The following is a 17,359-nucleotide window of genomic DNA, read 5'->3' on the forward strand; positions in this document are numbered from 1 at the left end:
TCACTGAAGAGGAATCCCCAGTGACATTTATGAAGCTCTGTAAAAAGTTGCCCTTTGCCCACTCTTTCCTCTCTCATTTTTCCCGGTCCGTAGGATGGAACAAGAATCTACGGTCGCTGTGGTGGTTTCTGTGGGAAGTGCATTCCCCAGGCTCACAACGGCCTACTCCTTCAAGTCCAGTGAGGGCAATGCAGAGACCAAACCCCTAAATCAACCAGAAGACAGTAGCCCAGGAACATGCAATAATAGTGATTTGTTGGACCCCATAGTCATCTATACGTGTGGTGGAAAAACATCTAAATGTAATGATCCTACAATAACATCACCAGTTCAGTTCCAAATGGCAGCTAAAACAGACAAGACACTACGGACTGTGCAGTACTACAGGGTCACTGTCAGGTCCTTCAACCAAACTGATAACTCTAAACAGTGTTGCAATGCAATCAAACGCATTGTAATCTAAAAGGTTATTTTTCCTCAGACACAGTTATGCATTTTTAGTATCATACAAAGGGATACAACACTTCAAAACACTGGGAAAGCAACTGCACATACAGGAGAACAACTTAACAGACCTTCTCCCATGACATGAGGTATTCTCATCTTAAAGTAGCAAGTTTTTATTACAGTGTTCTGTCAAATGAAGTGCGTTCTGTTGATAAGAATAATTTCCAGAATTTTATCATGAGGTGCCTGGAATTAATCTTGTTGTATGTTACCTTATTCGTATTATATACATATATTTTTAAAGGTACACTGTAAGCATTTAGTTGCAACTTATCCTACTGACTTTGATGGAACAGTATACAAGTAAACATATGTATTAATAATCATTGCAAGACATATGAATAGTATGCAAGGGATGGTTGTGCAATTGTCTTATGTCTGCCGTTAAGCTGATACAGAAAATGAATAATACAAGAACAAATTGTATCTGTGGTAAACATGAAGCCACAGCTGCCAGCTGGTTAGCTTAGCTTAGCACAAAGGCTGGAAATAGGGGGATAACAGCTAGACTAGCTCTGTCTTATGTAACAAATTCCACCTACTGGCACCTCTAACACCGGGTGCAGTAAATTCCTGGAGCTGGCACCCGGATATAAACTGGAATGGCACTTTTCTTTGGACTGAGCCAGGCTAGCTGTTCCCCCTGTTTTCAGTCTTTATGCTAAGCTAAGCTAATTGGCTGCTGGCGAAAGCATCATATTTACCATACAGATATGTTGGTGGTATCAATCTTCTAACTCTTGGCAAGAAAGCAAATAACCATATTACCCAAAACATCAAACAAATTCTTTAAGGCTCAAGACTTACATAAAGAGTAAGCTTGCAACTAACTACTGATATCCCTCCAAACCTGCCTTAAGTCAAAGGTCAAACTTTGATACATTAGGAGTCTTTAGAACAACTACAGATGATTTTAGTTTCCATTATTATGTATTTCTAGAGTCTGTTTGCTGCATCTGTTGTCAGGTATTTGACAAAACTACTGAAAACTGCATAGAAAGTCCATTGACTGACACACGCCTGTCACATAGAGACAGATAAACACTAGTGCTGTGAGGAAAAAGATTAAATATTTCAATATTTTCTACTGTTTAACTATATAAATTTAATTTGGCTTTTTATTTTTAGACATTTTTTTTGTGTCTGTGTTTTTCTTTAATTTCATCACACAGACAAGTTCTCATCTGTTACACCATGACACAGTATCAGGTGTGATGTCTCTCCTCACACCCTTCAGTGGGCCTACTGTAGGTACCTGCAACACCTACCTCTCACAAACCATACTCTACTGAGATATGTGTTGTAATATATTTATGTTTGACCATATTTATTCTGTAATGACTTGTAGATATGTTCCATGTTTTAAGGTACAATGACTACTACCAACAGTGAAGCCATTGTCTGTTTATTTTTTTTGTCCTTTGTCTGCTTTGCTAAAAAAAAAAAAGGTATTAGCCTACTACTATTTGTAGTGTATAACCACTAACTTTAAATGAGGATCTTTTGAATGGTGCTTTTGAACTACTAGAATTACCTCTAATCTTGAGAAGGAAAACACTGGCTTTGGGAATGATACTTGCTGTGGCAGAGCTTCAGTTCTCTAACTGTCAGGGTTTGGCGTAGAAGTCTCTTCAGCAGATGTAGGATCTGCCTATAAAGCATGTCACAGTCCTCTTATTAATGTAGCTGAAAATCTAGCTGCAAGGTTGCCAGATACAGCAGATAAACCACTGCATGAGGAAATCTGCCCTTGAGTAGTACTTCACTCATCATGACTGACTTTCACCATGACCACTACTACAACTCTGTATATTATGCAACCTAACATGCTGGTACTTTGATGTTAAGCTTTAACCAAAGTTAGAAGATAGATGCAGATTCGACTTTTTTTTTCTTCTCAGACAATGCAGCTTCTTTTGATTTAAAGAATGGCTGAAAAATAAATAAAAAAATAAGTCAATGAGCAGCTAGAAAACCTTTGGCTATCAATTGATGGTCAATTGTGCTATGAGGTCTGTATCAGAAATTTAAAGAATACTTGATGCACTATGTGCCATAAATTTTGTAGAAATGTAATCCTGTTTTTTTTTTGTTTTGTTTTGTTTTTTTTGTAATAACCGTTAAGAATTGTAACTTATGATATATGTGTATTTTTAATATTCATACTTGAATTGTAAACAGTGTGCTAAATATTGAATGGGCATTGGTACTGAATAGAGAAACAGTGTGCTTGTTTGCCATGCTTTATCCAAAGATGTTTTTAAGAATCATATGTACCTACAGTATGTATGTAGCCTGTATAAAAGAAATGAATGATTGATTCTGGTGCTATGGTTACTAATTATATCAATACTGTATGTCTTGCTACTACTAACGCTGTTAAAAAATGAGTAATAATTAAAAAAAAGCTTTTTAGCTGACTCACAAGTTGATTTATGTTTATTTTATCTGCACAACACATTTAAAGATCCCATCAAGACATGTTCTAAGATGTACGTAAAATAAATAATACTAAATAATAATTTGTCTCATATAGTTTTTCCACACAAAAATCTACTCCACCTTTATTAAAAATTCCACAATCTATCAATATTTTTCATTTCAAAAGTTTAACTGCTGAGCACAAGATGTCTCCTAATTCACTGAAAAGTCCATTCTCTGTATATGTATAAGTGCACTGGAGGTTTCAAGTTTGTGTCACACTTGAAAACTGAATACTGGACCAAGACTGGGTCCAAGCTAGTTTTGATGTCACAAATCCTTCTCATAGGTACCCGCCTTAAATTCAGATTTTTAGTGAGTTCAGAGAAACTTTCCCACGTAATCAAATGAACATGAAAACAACCTTCTAGTGTCAAACTCTGCACATACATCATGTTGCAGAGTGACGCTCAAACATCCAACTGAGGGAACAATAACCAAAACAAATTTTTGACTTTAATAAAGACATATATTTAAAAACATTTTTAATATTAACACTTTCCACACCAGAATTTTACAACATTTAAGACATTGTTCAAATGTTCAGTTCAATTACCCAGTAAAAAAATTCTTCTCCCTCTCTCTCTTCACAGTAAAGTCCATTCTCAGTGTATGTGCAGCGGAGATTTCAAGTTTCCACATCACACTTGTGTAAGATTCACATTCGACCAGGATTGCCTTCCAAACTAGTTTTAATATCACAAAATCATGCTCATATGTGCATCTCAAATTTAAGGTGAAAACAGATGAATGTCAAAACCGCCTTCTGTTGTCAAATTCTGTACATACAGTACATCACTCTGCACAATGAAGGTCAAACATCCAAGTGAAGTACAGTACAATAAACAAAATACATTTTTGAGTGTAGAAGGACTTAAAATATTAGACGGGGAAGAATAAAAATTGTGTTAAAACTACATTTTGTGAGTAAAAATTCAAGTCTTTCCTCTCCACCACAGAGAGACCAATTGGTTAATAAAAAAGGACAGCAGGTCAGTGCTGGCTGGGTGTTTATGTTTGCCAGATTGTGGGTCAATGTGGTTTCACTCAGTGCTGCAGGTTGCATTTCCACAACATGACCTTCTGGAATTCAGTTCCACTTAAGAGACACATAAACAGAGCAAATATCTTTTTAATACATTTCTCACCGAAGTACACTTACTCTTGAGTTCTGGAAACAGATGACGCTGTCAACTGCCTGATGGATCATCAAGTTGCTATGTCAAATCAAAGAATGAGGTAAGTTCCCATTAAGCTTTGAAAGTTTCACAAAGAGATGGAAAGAAGCTTTTTGAGGAATTATGTCACCAAAGTGACTCAGTAATAAAGGTGCAGGTACCTCAGCAAAAGGCAAACTGTTTATATACAAGCCACTTTTATAGGGCTCATTGCACAGAGATAGCTTTGTACATTAAATGAAAACAGATACTGTGGTCCCTCAAGAACTGCTTTGATTTCTTGCCAAAAGCCTGCCTTGGTTCCTAAAATCTAATCTGAGGATTTGGAAGAGACCTGAGGCACGGCAACAGCTCCCCTAAAAAGTAGTTTTCCTGTGAAACCAAGCTGTGCCGAGGTCTTTCCAAACTCTCAGGTTATATGGACAAGCTAGGAAAAAGTTTCCCTGGCGTGTTTGCTGTGAGCATAAACCAGACATCTTTAATGACTGAGCTGAAAAACACAAACCTGCACTGAGAATCCTCATAAAAGAGACTAATGATTGATGTTTACCATGTACCACAGTCTGCTTTGAGGTAACAGCACAGACATTCCAGTGCAATCTGCAGCTGCAAAATGCTCCAAAGACCATGTATCCAGAAACCACTACTCAACAGGTTTGCACTGACACACTGGAGTTGATCTGATATATTTGCAATTTTTAATGCATATGATTCTGTGCTTACATATTATGAAATTGTAAAGTTTTATGACAGTTTTCAAAAATGTAATTGGACTATATCCCAGATATTTTACTGTGTTGTTGACAGGTTTTGTCATAAGCATTTGTTATTCAATTCCTGCAATAAAATAACAAAATAAAAAAAATAATAAATGAAAATAAAAATAATTTCTGCCACATAAAATGTTGTTATAGAAGGATACTGATAAATGTGTTTCATGCATAACCGACCATTACATGACAGCAATATTTCTTGGTGAATTACATACTAAAAGGTAAGTGTCCACCTAGTGACCCAAAGAAACATGTATTTTCTTAAAATGAGCAAACATTGACCCCTAGTGTATCAAACAAGCTCTTACATCCACTGTCCCTGGTGGGCATATGTGACGGAAACACAAGAGCCATGATAAATAAATAAATATGTCCATAATCATGTTAATTTATGTAAAAGTGACATGCAAATGTGATAATAGTTAATAGTTAATATTTACAGGTAGATTATACTTGGAACATATAAGTGTGAATTGTTTATTTTATGCATCCATATCCATACAGACAGTCCAGGAGTATTTTTATGGTTTGTACAGAGGTCTTCTGCCTTAACTTCCTCCAAGCTGGCTGACATTGGACGGTTTAAACAGTATGATGACTGTCAGCACAAAAGTGCACCTACGGTACTGGGTTTTGTACCTCGGTGTGATAAAATAGAGGTGAAAGTTATTCATTAGCTGCATCAGCTCATAATAAAGAGGATGCTGTTTATGATGGAGTTCCTGCTGCCAACAGAATATCTAGGATCAGTGCATTTTCACCAGTTTGTTAACTGCACCCGACCTATGTGTGGTATAATCACAAATTCCTTGCTTGAAAGACAATGTGCTAATGATTTCATTTAACGTTTTACTGTTACATATATTTTACAATTGTTGAATGTTTAGTTTAGTGTAGAGCAGTGTGGTCAACTCTATAAATACAATGCACCTCTATTGTTGACCAGTAGATGGTGGTAAAGCATTGTACAACCATTGGCATATTTCTATGTGATTTCTAGAGGCTGAAGTATCAAATGATCAGGTTTTTTGTCTTTTGTTATTCCGACAAATATAGTGTATTAGTATATATGTGGTGTGTGTGTGTGTGTGTGTGTGTGTGTGTGTGTGTGTGTGTGTGTGTATACAGTATATTGTGTGTCATATATTTTGTGATTTGTGAAGTGATTTGATAATTGAATATGGGTGATATGTGTTGGATTTTATCCTCTGTCTGCAGTTGTAGACATTTTATATACTCTAACGTTTTCTGTATTTTCTCTAAAGTACATGTTTGTACTATGCTAAACTACAGTGAAAAGAGACATCCAGCTTCCATGTTCAGCTGTCCTCTAAATGATTATCAGAGTGAAAGTTGTTGCAGTAAAAGAAGGTTGTTTAAGCAAGATTAAAGCCTTGTATACCTCACACATACACACATAATCCCCTCTCACCCTGCACTCTCTCATACACACACATCCTATAATGGAACAGTTGGCCTTGAACAGTATCAATTTCATCTTTTGATGCACCATGTCTGCTTCAGAAATCCATGAAAGCCACACACGATTACACAGTTATCTCTGCTGCCAACTGGGCTATCAGTAGTTTGGGGGGTGGAAGCTGTTGGCACTTTGCCTCACAGGCATTTTAGACTGTCCTGTCAGTCTGACTGCCAGCTTTTTGAAGGAAATCATGTCAGCTTTGACTTTAACTGGCTGAGACTGAATGAGGTCATTTTTAGGTATTGTGTTACATGTCTAGAGTGTCCATTTTGTAACAGCTGCATGCGATGTGTGGGGGACTGCAGCCTCGGTCCAAAGCTGACCACCTATTCACTACACATGACTGGGTGGTATGCTGTCAGAGACGGGCATGGTCCAACTGGACGAGGTATGATGGGGGCGGGGGGTTGGTGTTGGACCCCTGGGGTCCGCAAGTATGTGCCAATAGCCCATAGGCACATGTGGTGTGGTGAAAAATGGACTTGCATTGTTTGATCCGTGAATGTGAGACTGTGGCGTGAATGACACATTACAGCTAACAGACGGCATAACACAGTCACTGAAGGATTTCCATATCTTCTCAGGGATCTTTTTTAAGACTCCATCCAATAAGGCAGGATATTTTTTGGCAGGTCATATTTTGTAGCCATTATTGATGTTATAGTACTCTATTTGTTACACAACCAAAGCTGTAATTCTCACAGTGAACACAGCAAAATGGCAATAAAAGTCTGCTGACAGTCATTTAGGAAATGCACACAATTATGACCAGTGGCAGTGTTTTCGTTTCAGAAAATACTTTCCTATTGTAAAACTTTAGGCTGTTAAGCAGCCTGGAAAATATTGCCCCATGTCAGCATAGTTAGAATGAATGAGGCAAAGGCCAGACACGGCTATAGACGTGAGCTGTGCCGGCCTTTTGTGTGTGAGACTAGCAGGCAAGACACTCGATGACAGCAGAGGGGGGGAAAAAAGCTAATTATTTTTAACAGCTTAACACTCCAATCAAATGAGTTTTCTGGAGATTTTTACACACTGTTGTGGCTCACGTCACCAGGGTGTATTAAACCTCTTAACAGAATGTTGCTTTTGTTCTCCTGCATTTCACACTAACAAGAGGCCTGTGAGGTATACACAGTGCAACCCAGTTAGTCACGCACAACCCTGTCATGTGATGACACAGACGACTACACCATACAAGCAACTGAAAACCTCCAAAAAAGAAAATAAATAAATAAATAAATCCCACATTTTATTTCTTGTGGCTTCAACATTTTGGGGTTTCATACTATATACAGAAAATAAGCGACATGCTGTATGTGTTCAGTGGAAAAGTTTGCAAAGCTTATGAAAAAGATGTTAGCGGTCATGAGGGAATTCTTGTCAAGGTAGCTCAGAATAGATTATGTCCATTTTTCCATGCTCAATTGTTTTCCTGCTGTAGAGGACCAGACTTTTTTTTTTTTTTAACTGGAGGAGGATGCATCAAACTGCAAAACATTGAAATGCAGCCAAGGAGCTCTTCCTAAAACACTGAGAAGTCATATCTTATAAAACCCAAATTGTTGAAAGTAGAATTGACAGAGTGACTAAATAGAATAAAGCATTAAACCGGCAACGTCAGTGATTTAAGGCAGAAGGCAAACATTAATGTCAATTCAATATATTTTCCTCTTGAATATGTTTGAAGGATGTTCACAGAAAAAATGAACCCAGTGCCTTTGCATTATATGAGCTTATGAGGGCACTGTTGTCCTCTTATTTTTGCACTAATTTATGCAATTATAATATTCAATATTATTATGAATATTATTATTATTCATTCTAAAATGGTAGATTAAATAAAGAGATATTCTGGACATCCATAACAGCAACAGAGTGAGCAAAGAGTCTATCAGTATGATCTAACAGTGGTAGGTAAGAGCATTTGGAAGTGATTTATGCTCTGTTTTGCACTGATCCATAACCCTGCATTTGACAGGGTTAACTCACATCAATCACTTCTTTGAAGGTCCTCCACTTTTTTTCAGCGCTTGACTAAATAATAGGTTCTGGTTTCTTGTACCCAAGAGACATTTAGACTAGCCCTCCTCTGTCAAAGGAAGATACAATCTCTGGACAAGAGAAAAATGGGAAATTCCTAGACACTTAAAACATTTGGTTGCACACTCTCTATGACACTCAATTACAAAAACATTTCAGTTATGATTTTTTTTTCTGCATGAGAGTGTGATCATGTTTTACCCACAAGAAAGTCCTGTTATCATCGAGCTAGTCATCCTTCAAAAGGCCCTCAAACCCCAACAATGTCCTTCCCCCAAAACATCTCCACCCCTCTGACTACCTGCTCTAATTAAGAAAGCCAGTCTAAGTGGCCCTCTCTTCCTGTCTGGACTACAGACAGTGTGTATGTGTATGTGTGTGTGTGTGTGTGTGTGTGTGTGTGTGTGTGTGTGTGTGGTATCTCTTTGTATTAGTGTATTTGTTTAATTGCACACACACACACACACACACACACAACTAGTCTATTAGTGTGAGGCAAGAGAGGCACTCATTCCAGGCTGTCTCATACTAGTGCCACTCAAACCCAGACAAAGGCACTTCAATGAGCCAGTACAATAGCCAATGACAAGCTTTTATCACACCATTGACTCTTTTTTTGTGACCAGATTTTTATTGGGTTTCCTTTTTTTCCCCCCCTTTGCTTTCATTATGGAGGAGATATTATATATCGAAATCAAGTAACTGAAATATTGCATTGACATTGTGTAATACATCTACATCTATACACTAAGGTAATCACATATGCATTATAAATGTACACACATTTACATTCACATAGTGAGATGAATGATGAATGTGTACCCAGGAGCAACAAAGATAAGCACAATGGTGTGCTATGCGATAACCAACTGTCAAATAAAATGTGATCGCAATATATTGTAAATAATTTTCAAACCTCTATTTAGTCCTCCTATGAACCTGATTATAACTTAACCTGCTCATCCGTCTTTTTGACCCCTCCCCACCCTTCAACTGAGCTGAGCTCTAAATTCTTTTAAACAATACAGTTATAATTAGATCTTATATGGTCATTATTTCCCCTTTCTCCCTTTTTTTTAAAAAAAAAAAATTGTTTTCTATATTTAAAAAAAAAACGGAAGGGGTAGGACCCCTCTGTATTTGTGCTGGTTTATTGTTATTGTTATTATTATTAGTTTTTTTCTACGCGGCTCAAATTGCTATGAGCTGGAGTGAGCTAAAACCATGAAACTTGGCACCATAACTGGACATGATGTGCATGTGCTTCCCAAGAAATATGAGACCAATTAGCCAGATGGTGTCGCTGTAATTAAAGTCCAAAAATTCAATTTTGGAAAGACCCCGCCCCTCACACCGTAAGTCCTATTGACTTGAAATTTCACACAAGTCCAGCTGAATGTGCTCTACAAAAAGCCTCTTGGACCATAAAGGTCTGCTATGATGGATTTTTTGCACAATACATATTTTGAAAAAAAAAACAGTAATGTGATATCTACTTTTTGGATTTTGACTCAATCAACACCAAGTTTGGCTCAGTTGAAAAACATGGCTGCCATCAACTAAAATATCTTCAAAGGGCAGGGCTTTGAGAATATTGGCCACAACTCATTAACCACTTGTCCAACCATGATAAATCTTGGTACATAACTTCAGCCCATGAGTGGGAATAGCTCCAACAAAGCATTTTGAGCCCAACCCATAGGGAGCACCATAATTGCCACAAACGTGTATCTGCAAATCTGGTGGAGAGAATTTCACCAAAATTGGTGTGCATGCTCTGGGGGCAAGTATTAACCAAAATCTGAAGCACCATATTGATCGGTGCAAGTGGGTGTTGCCTATCTCATATTTGCTCATAACTCAAGATGCCTTGGAACAGTCCTGATTAAACTCACTGGAGACATCCTGCGATATCTCTTGAACAAACACACATATTCCATACCAAATCCGATGAAGGGGGGACGAATGGCGGAACTTTGAATGCACAATTATTGAAATGCTGCAGGCTTTCTGATGATGAAACAAGTGTGACTGGTCTCTCTCCTTCCTTAAACAAAATTAAACTAGCCTAAGTGACTTTGCTCACCTTTGTGATGATTTGGTGCAACAATTTCTACATTTCAGTAACGGTTGAAAACTTCTCTCATTCCAACAGCTGCCTCTGTGTGGTCTCTGCAAGTATGTCCAGTATCATCTTATGTTGCAGCTGACAGTGTAACATCACCTGTAGACTGCCTCCTATCACGGAGCGCTTTGCTTTAGAAATATGCTTTTTAGTATCTAACCTCAACTGAAAGCATTCCTTCTTTATTTCTGTCACAGTGAAGAGCTGTTCTGATGACATATTAGCTGGATTCACATTCTCTAATTGTTTTGGGTCTCCTTGGGTCACTCTTAAATTTGTTATGTGCTTGTTTACAGATTTCTGAAAGCAGGACTTGAAGTTGTGTAGTGTATTTATTCTTTGGGAACTTTTTTGAGAATGAAACTCGCTCACAAACGGAGTGAAACATGAAGTCTTATGTGGCAATTTTAGGGGTGTGGATTATACTAACGATCACATCTCACGAATGCACACCTCCTCATGAACAGGTGGCAGTCATCAGGCTGAAATGAGCAATTTACGACAAGTTTAGGCAGCTAAGAGAGTTTGTTGAATCCCATGTAGTATTGTCTCATTTTCCTCTTATTGCTTTGTGCAAGAACAAATATAAGAGTAAAATAACAAAACATTCATGCATGAGGCCCATTACAAATGCATTCCAAATCCAAAAAAATGCTGCAAATTGTAAAACACATGCAAATGTGAAAATACAAACATGAAGAGAAATTACCCCTAAAATTAAAATGTGCAACAATACCAAACCAAAACCAAACCACTAACCCAAATGCAAACACAAGGAGAAGTGCAATGAATACCAAAACACAAGCATAAATTAAAACACAAACATTAAGAGAAATGCAGCATACCCCACTAAATCCCACTAAAACACATTTTAAGGTGAAAACACAAACATTGTGAAAGATTTACATGCATAGCAACAGTAGCTAAGGGCGGGGGGAAGCTTAGCAAATGGTCAGTTGATACCAGTTGATAATAAATGTCTGGACGCTTGTTTGAGTTGCAGGTGGGTAGAGGTTTGTCATAAATGACATAAAATGAAATGTACAGCAAGGCCCAGCATGTACTTCTTGTACACACTATAGTTCCTAGTTGCTCCTATGTGTGAGTGGCTGGCATGTGAGGACTGCAATTTTTAAAATGATTAACATTGTTGCCTTAAAAAGCTAATGTTCTTGTCTGAGAAACAGAACAAGACTCTTGAGGTCAGAGTCTGTCTGCTGTGAGAAATGGTGTGCTCTATTTGATTTGCCTTGGAGTAAATCAAACCAAAGTAACCAACATGCATTCTCAACTTTCATGTCAGAATACTGCTGATCAATCTTTCTGCCAGCACTCTTAAAATGAACCATATAGCCCCTTTCCTGTACTGGAGTTCATTGTTTTCAAAAGAACCTCGAATTCGAACCTCATGCCTTTACCCCAAGCCACTGTTCCCATTTTACACATTAACATCCCTGAAAGTGTTGAATAAAATACAACGTGTCCTGTAAGATACATTCACTAGCTTTTCACATGCCATGATGGCAGCAGGATTTTTGACTCTGTTTTAGCACTCCATATGGTACTGCAGCTCAGCAACGTACACTTCCCAGCTGCTTGTGACACATTTATTGGCATAGGTGCAGCATCAGTAGCCACTTTGACCAGACTGTCTGTCAGTTGCCATAAGGACAAGATCTGACTCAGATTAATTGGCCCAGAAGACTTGTTAGACACATGATTAGATGTATTCTAATTAGACATGCTTGGTACAGTAGTTTCTTTATAACAGTCAATTATAATATAGCATATAATATAGACTGTTAGAGTCAAATAATCTTTTGTTATACTGTTTTTATTGCTTTGTCCTCTATGACCAGTCCTGACTACTAAAAATACACTAACGGTGCCTTGTTATAAATGGCTCATACTTTGTTCCTATTATTCCTGTTTTAGGTCTAAACAAAAATGGCATGTGTCTCATACAATAGTGATTTAATCTTTTACTTCTCATTTAGAGATACTGTAATGTCTATTGTTGGCCTTGCTTAACTTTAATTTGTGTATTTAATTTTTTTCTGAGCAATTCACTCAAGCGGTTTGTCTCCATGGCAGTAATAAATAACCTGCGAACACGCATTTTTTCCCAAAAGCTCTTATCTGTTTTGGTGATAAAGTACTTTTCAAGGCAATTTTCCAGTATAAGGCCAATGCAAAAAGCAGACCATATTTCAAAGACGTTTGAAGAAAGCGAGGCCACACAGACAGGCCATTGGTGGTGTGTTGATGCTTTCCCAGATAGACACGGCATAGCCAAAGCAAAACTTTGTGTTGTTAGCTCTCCGTCGCACCTTTACACCTCTCTCATCTTGAACTATTGTTGCATGGCCCTTCACTGACATGCCGTTATCCCTGCATGAATCCACACACACAATAAGGTTTAAGGGATCCTTTTCTCTGAGAGGAGATAGGCCTGCAGACCAAGACAAAGGCTTCAAACTATCCAAATTATCTCTTCTGGGTGTTCCTCAAAGGGTATTACAGCTATCTGGGGGAATCATCTTAAATGTGTTTGCCCTACATGTCAAAGCAAAAAGTCTTATTGTGCAAAATCATAAGCAGCAGGGTGCTGATTTTTTTTTCTTCTTTTTTTGCCAGGTTGTAATTTAATGTTGGAACACACGCACTACATCTCCAAGAATGTTACAGAAATGTTTGATCTTTGTATGAACGTTGAGTCTGTACACACAAGATGCTTATTAGAGCAGGAGGTGGAATTTTTCTTCCATCTGATTTATATCAGGTGCAAGACCATGGATGGGTAATTTGGCTGATAGAGGCATTTTTATTACAGAGCTATGGTTGTAGTGGAAATGATAGGCCTGCTTTACAGCATTTGTGGACTGGAGTTTACCCCTTTTTTTGTCTACAGCTGATTCCCCTGGAATGTCTGTTTAGACTCATTGCCTGTATGGGAGATTCACCTGGAATTTGTAGCAGCACCCAAAATGGGGACAAGTTCTGAGATACACCTGGTGAGAAATAACAAACAGACCAAACAAAATTAACCATCCTGTAAGGGGTCCTTTAACCACTGTAAACATATCTCACATGATCTAAACACAGTCACATTAAGTGAAGCAATAGAGATTTGGAGAAGTAAAACTCTGAAAGTAAGTAAAAGTACAGACTTAAAAAACAGATGTGATTTTGATAGGACTTAAATGTGTTTATCTAACTGGTCCAGTGTTGACTGTATCTGGGAATCTGGGTAAACAGCCTGATTTCTGCAACAATGGTCGCATAAACCTATTTAAGAAATATATTTACAATAATAGCAACAGACAGCTAAAGTGTATTGCCGTTGCTTGCTCATTATACCAAAATGAATATAATTAGAAGAGACATAGACAGGAATTTTTATAGTTTACTGTAAGGTGATGTCAATTACAACATTATACACTTAAAAATGAGTGGGAAAATGACACTACCAGGATTTAAGGTGGCTTAAGGCAATTTAAATTAAACAGGTTGGTGTTTGCACAAACAGCTCCATGGATATCTTCACATTTTTTCCAGACAGTGCACACAAGCTTTCTAACTAGTCAGTAAGCAGTTTATTTTTTCCCTCTTGCCACCAAAAATATAGTGTCATGTTCTACACTTCTCATCTGTGGTGATTCACATGTGTAAAAAAGAACTTGGGTGTGTCGTCCCAAAAATGCATTGTAAAGTGGGAAGCCAGTGAGGGATCAAGTCATTGTAACTCCTGAAGTTACAATGTTTTGAAGAAAGAAAAGAAGACCACACTCGTATCAGACGAGGCACGCAGCTTTCTACACACTTTCCAGGCCAACAGTGAAATTAGCAGTGGTGTTACTCAGTATTCCAGATGAACCCATACGATATCTTCAAATAATAATATTATAAGTATTGTATAAATGTTATTTTATTTACTTAAAGCGGATATTACATATCATACACATATCCAGATCTATATTTTAGTCTGTATTCTACTGGAATATCTTTGCATGAATTACGGTTTTAAAAAACTCCTTATTTGTCTTATACTGGTCCTTTGTGAAGCCCCGAAGTTCAGCCTCTGTTTGGAAAAGGCCATTTTAGCTCCTATCTCTTTAAGGCCTCCCTCCCGATAAGACCACTCTGCTCTGATTGGCCAGTTTCTGGAAGTTCCAAAAGCTACATAAACAAACAGTAGCTGTCGGATTTCAATTATTTTTTGTGTTATATGTCAGTGGACAGTGCAAACAACCTTAGCAGTAACCTTAGCAACAAAGACTACAGGCCACTTGTGGGCATGCATGAACAATCTGATGTCATGACGAGGAGGGAGTAGAGGTAACATTGCAAATGACGTGTTCAGAGCAGGTTGAAACCTAGGCTTTTGACTTACAGGGAACATTTTTACATATGTTCACCTCAAGTTTTGGACCTTTGACCATGTTTAACATAGACGTCTGACATCATAATAGTATAAAAATAAAAGAAAATCACAAAAAGGCACAATAACTATTGAATATACAATACACATTACAGTAGTTCTTTGCTGCACTGACCTATTTATACTGAGAGCAGTGATGTTCTGTATCATGTCTGTAGACCTTGGTGCTGTCACATTCCTTCACTAGCTACAAATGGCAGCAGTGCTCCTGTCTAGGTCTGAGTCTGACAAAGGGCTGTTGTTTTCCCAGCCTTTTCTCTTTTCACACGCCAGCCCCTTTGGCTCAGAGCAGCTGCTGAGGCATTAGAATTAAATTATGGGAATATTTGTTCTACTTGCTGTCGATATGGTCTGAACATTGATTCTGTCCATCTCTTCTTCCTGTATGACCTCTGAGTCTCCTTTTCTTGGAACATGATATGGTATCAAAGTGATTTATACATGCATTCCTAACTACTGCCACAGATGCCAAATTTGAGACTCAACCAGCAATTTCTCATTAGGCTTCTGCAGAGTTGGTTCTAAGGTGATAATCGTGAATTTGCCTTTCAAAAAGCAGAAGCCATCACAAAGAGGCGTACCCAAATATGCATGTTTGGATTTCTGCTCCATGACGTCTAAGTAAACCTATGAACTCAATTTTAATGAACAGTTGCCTTAGAAAGGCAGGTGTTAGATGGACTTAGCAACGAAACACAAAAATTCATCCAAAAATGTATCAAACCTTCAAAAGTAATCAGTCTCTTTTATTTTTCTCCCAAAGATTTGTTAGAAAACATGCACATTTGCAACTTTGAGTCACCCATGAAGAAATTTATGAAATTGTTAGCCTACAGATCAGAGACATGTTGGAAGCCTATTTGTCACAGTTTCTCATGGAATCAGCCTCTGCAGGAGTCTCTTCCACCATGTCAAAGTAGACAACGATAGAGAATTTGGCAGGGGTGCAAGGAACAGACTGAGAAACGGCTCTGCTAGGGAAATCCGGTCAAAAAAATCCTTTTATAAACAGGGATTCAACAAGCCATCCCTGTGTAACCATGACAAAGAAGCACACACTACAGGCAAACTTTCCTAGGACAGGATGTGTTGTCATACAAGCTTTTGGTTTATACTTTATTTCATCCAAAATGTCAGGTGACCTCCTTTCCAGAAGAATCTAAGCCTGTGCAAAATTTATATGAACAACATGTTATACTTTTCAGGTTCTTTAAGGACTCATACCAAAGGTTCCCCCTAGTCAGAGGGTCCCTGCTATAATCTCCCGTGATTCCAAATGCCCGCTGATAAAGACACTGGAAAATCCCTTCTGCATCTGTCCTCAAATTTCAGCTCACTATAGCTCTGACTTGTGTGCCTAGCTGTAATGTTGTTTATGCATATGATTCTTTTAAATAACAGTATCAAGTGAATCTAAACATATCATGTAAATAAATCTCTTCAATCTCAGGGGGTGGTCTCACCAACTGTTTCAAGTTCACCGGTTCAAACTGAATGGGCCTACTTCAACCTAGTTCTTACATAAGATTAGTTGTTACTACATCCATTCACTACTACATACATTTACACCCATTAACTTCCAGGAGGGTGAGGGGGTACCTGCTTCTCTCCCAGAGGAACTGAACTCCCCCTACGCTCACTTTGAGAACCACATCATGCCGGAGGTTGTGCTAGAGCAGGACAACAGCCCGCTTCAAATATCTTGGGCGGATGTGTATAAATCCTATAAAAAGGTAAACACACGCAAAGCTCCTGGTCTGGCAGATGTCTTCACAAATATCTTTATCCATTCCCTACTCCAGTTTGTGGTTCCTACATGTTTCAAGAGGATACTCTATCATCCCAGTCCCGAAGAAATCAAACATGAGTTGCCTAAACAACTATTGCCCAGTAACACTTACCTCCATTGCCATGAAGTGCTTTGAACGGATAATCAAAGCTCACATTACATCCTCCCTGCCCACCACACTAGACCCACTCCAGTTCACCTATAGGCCAAACAGATCCAGAGACGACATGATTGCATTCACACTGCACACTGCCCTCTTCCACCTGGACCAAAAAAACACTTAGGTGCAGATGCTGTTCATTGACTATAGCTCAGCTTTTAATATCATAGTGCTGTCCAAACTCATCAGGAAGCTCCAAGACCTGCACATCAATTCCTCCCTGTGCAGCTGGATTCTGGACTTCCTGATGGGCAGACCACAGCCCCTAGCCACATCAAGGGAACAGCAGTGGAGAGGGCTGGCTGCTTCAGATTCCTGGGGATTAACATCAGCGAAGATCTAAGCTGGTCACATCACACAGGTGTGGCAGCAAGACAGC

General features: G+C 38.3%; 1 protein-coding gene across 1 annotated transcript in view; it reads left to right on the plus strand.

Moving 5' to 3' along the window:
• LOC121896936 (A disintegrin and metalloproteinase with thrombospondin motifs 20) overlaps positions 1-1,198 on the plus strand; it is an 83,898-nt gene extending 82,700 nt beyond the window's left edge. The window contains exon 39 of the mRNA XM_042411050.1: positions 94-1,198. Coding sequence (XP_042266984.1) covers positions 94-183 — 90 coding nt within the window. The 3' untranslated portion in view covers positions 184-1,198. The remainder of the gene's footprint in view (positions 1-93) is intronic.
• Positions 1,199-17,359: the final 16,161 nt, after the last annotated feature.

Source organism: Thunnus maccoyii, chromosome 5, assembly GCF_910596095.1.
Source record: "Thunnus maccoyii chromosome 5, fThuMac1.1, whole genome shotgun sequence".
NCBI lineage: Eukaryota > Metazoa > Chordata > Actinopteri > Scombriformes > Scombridae > Thunnus > Thunnus maccoyii.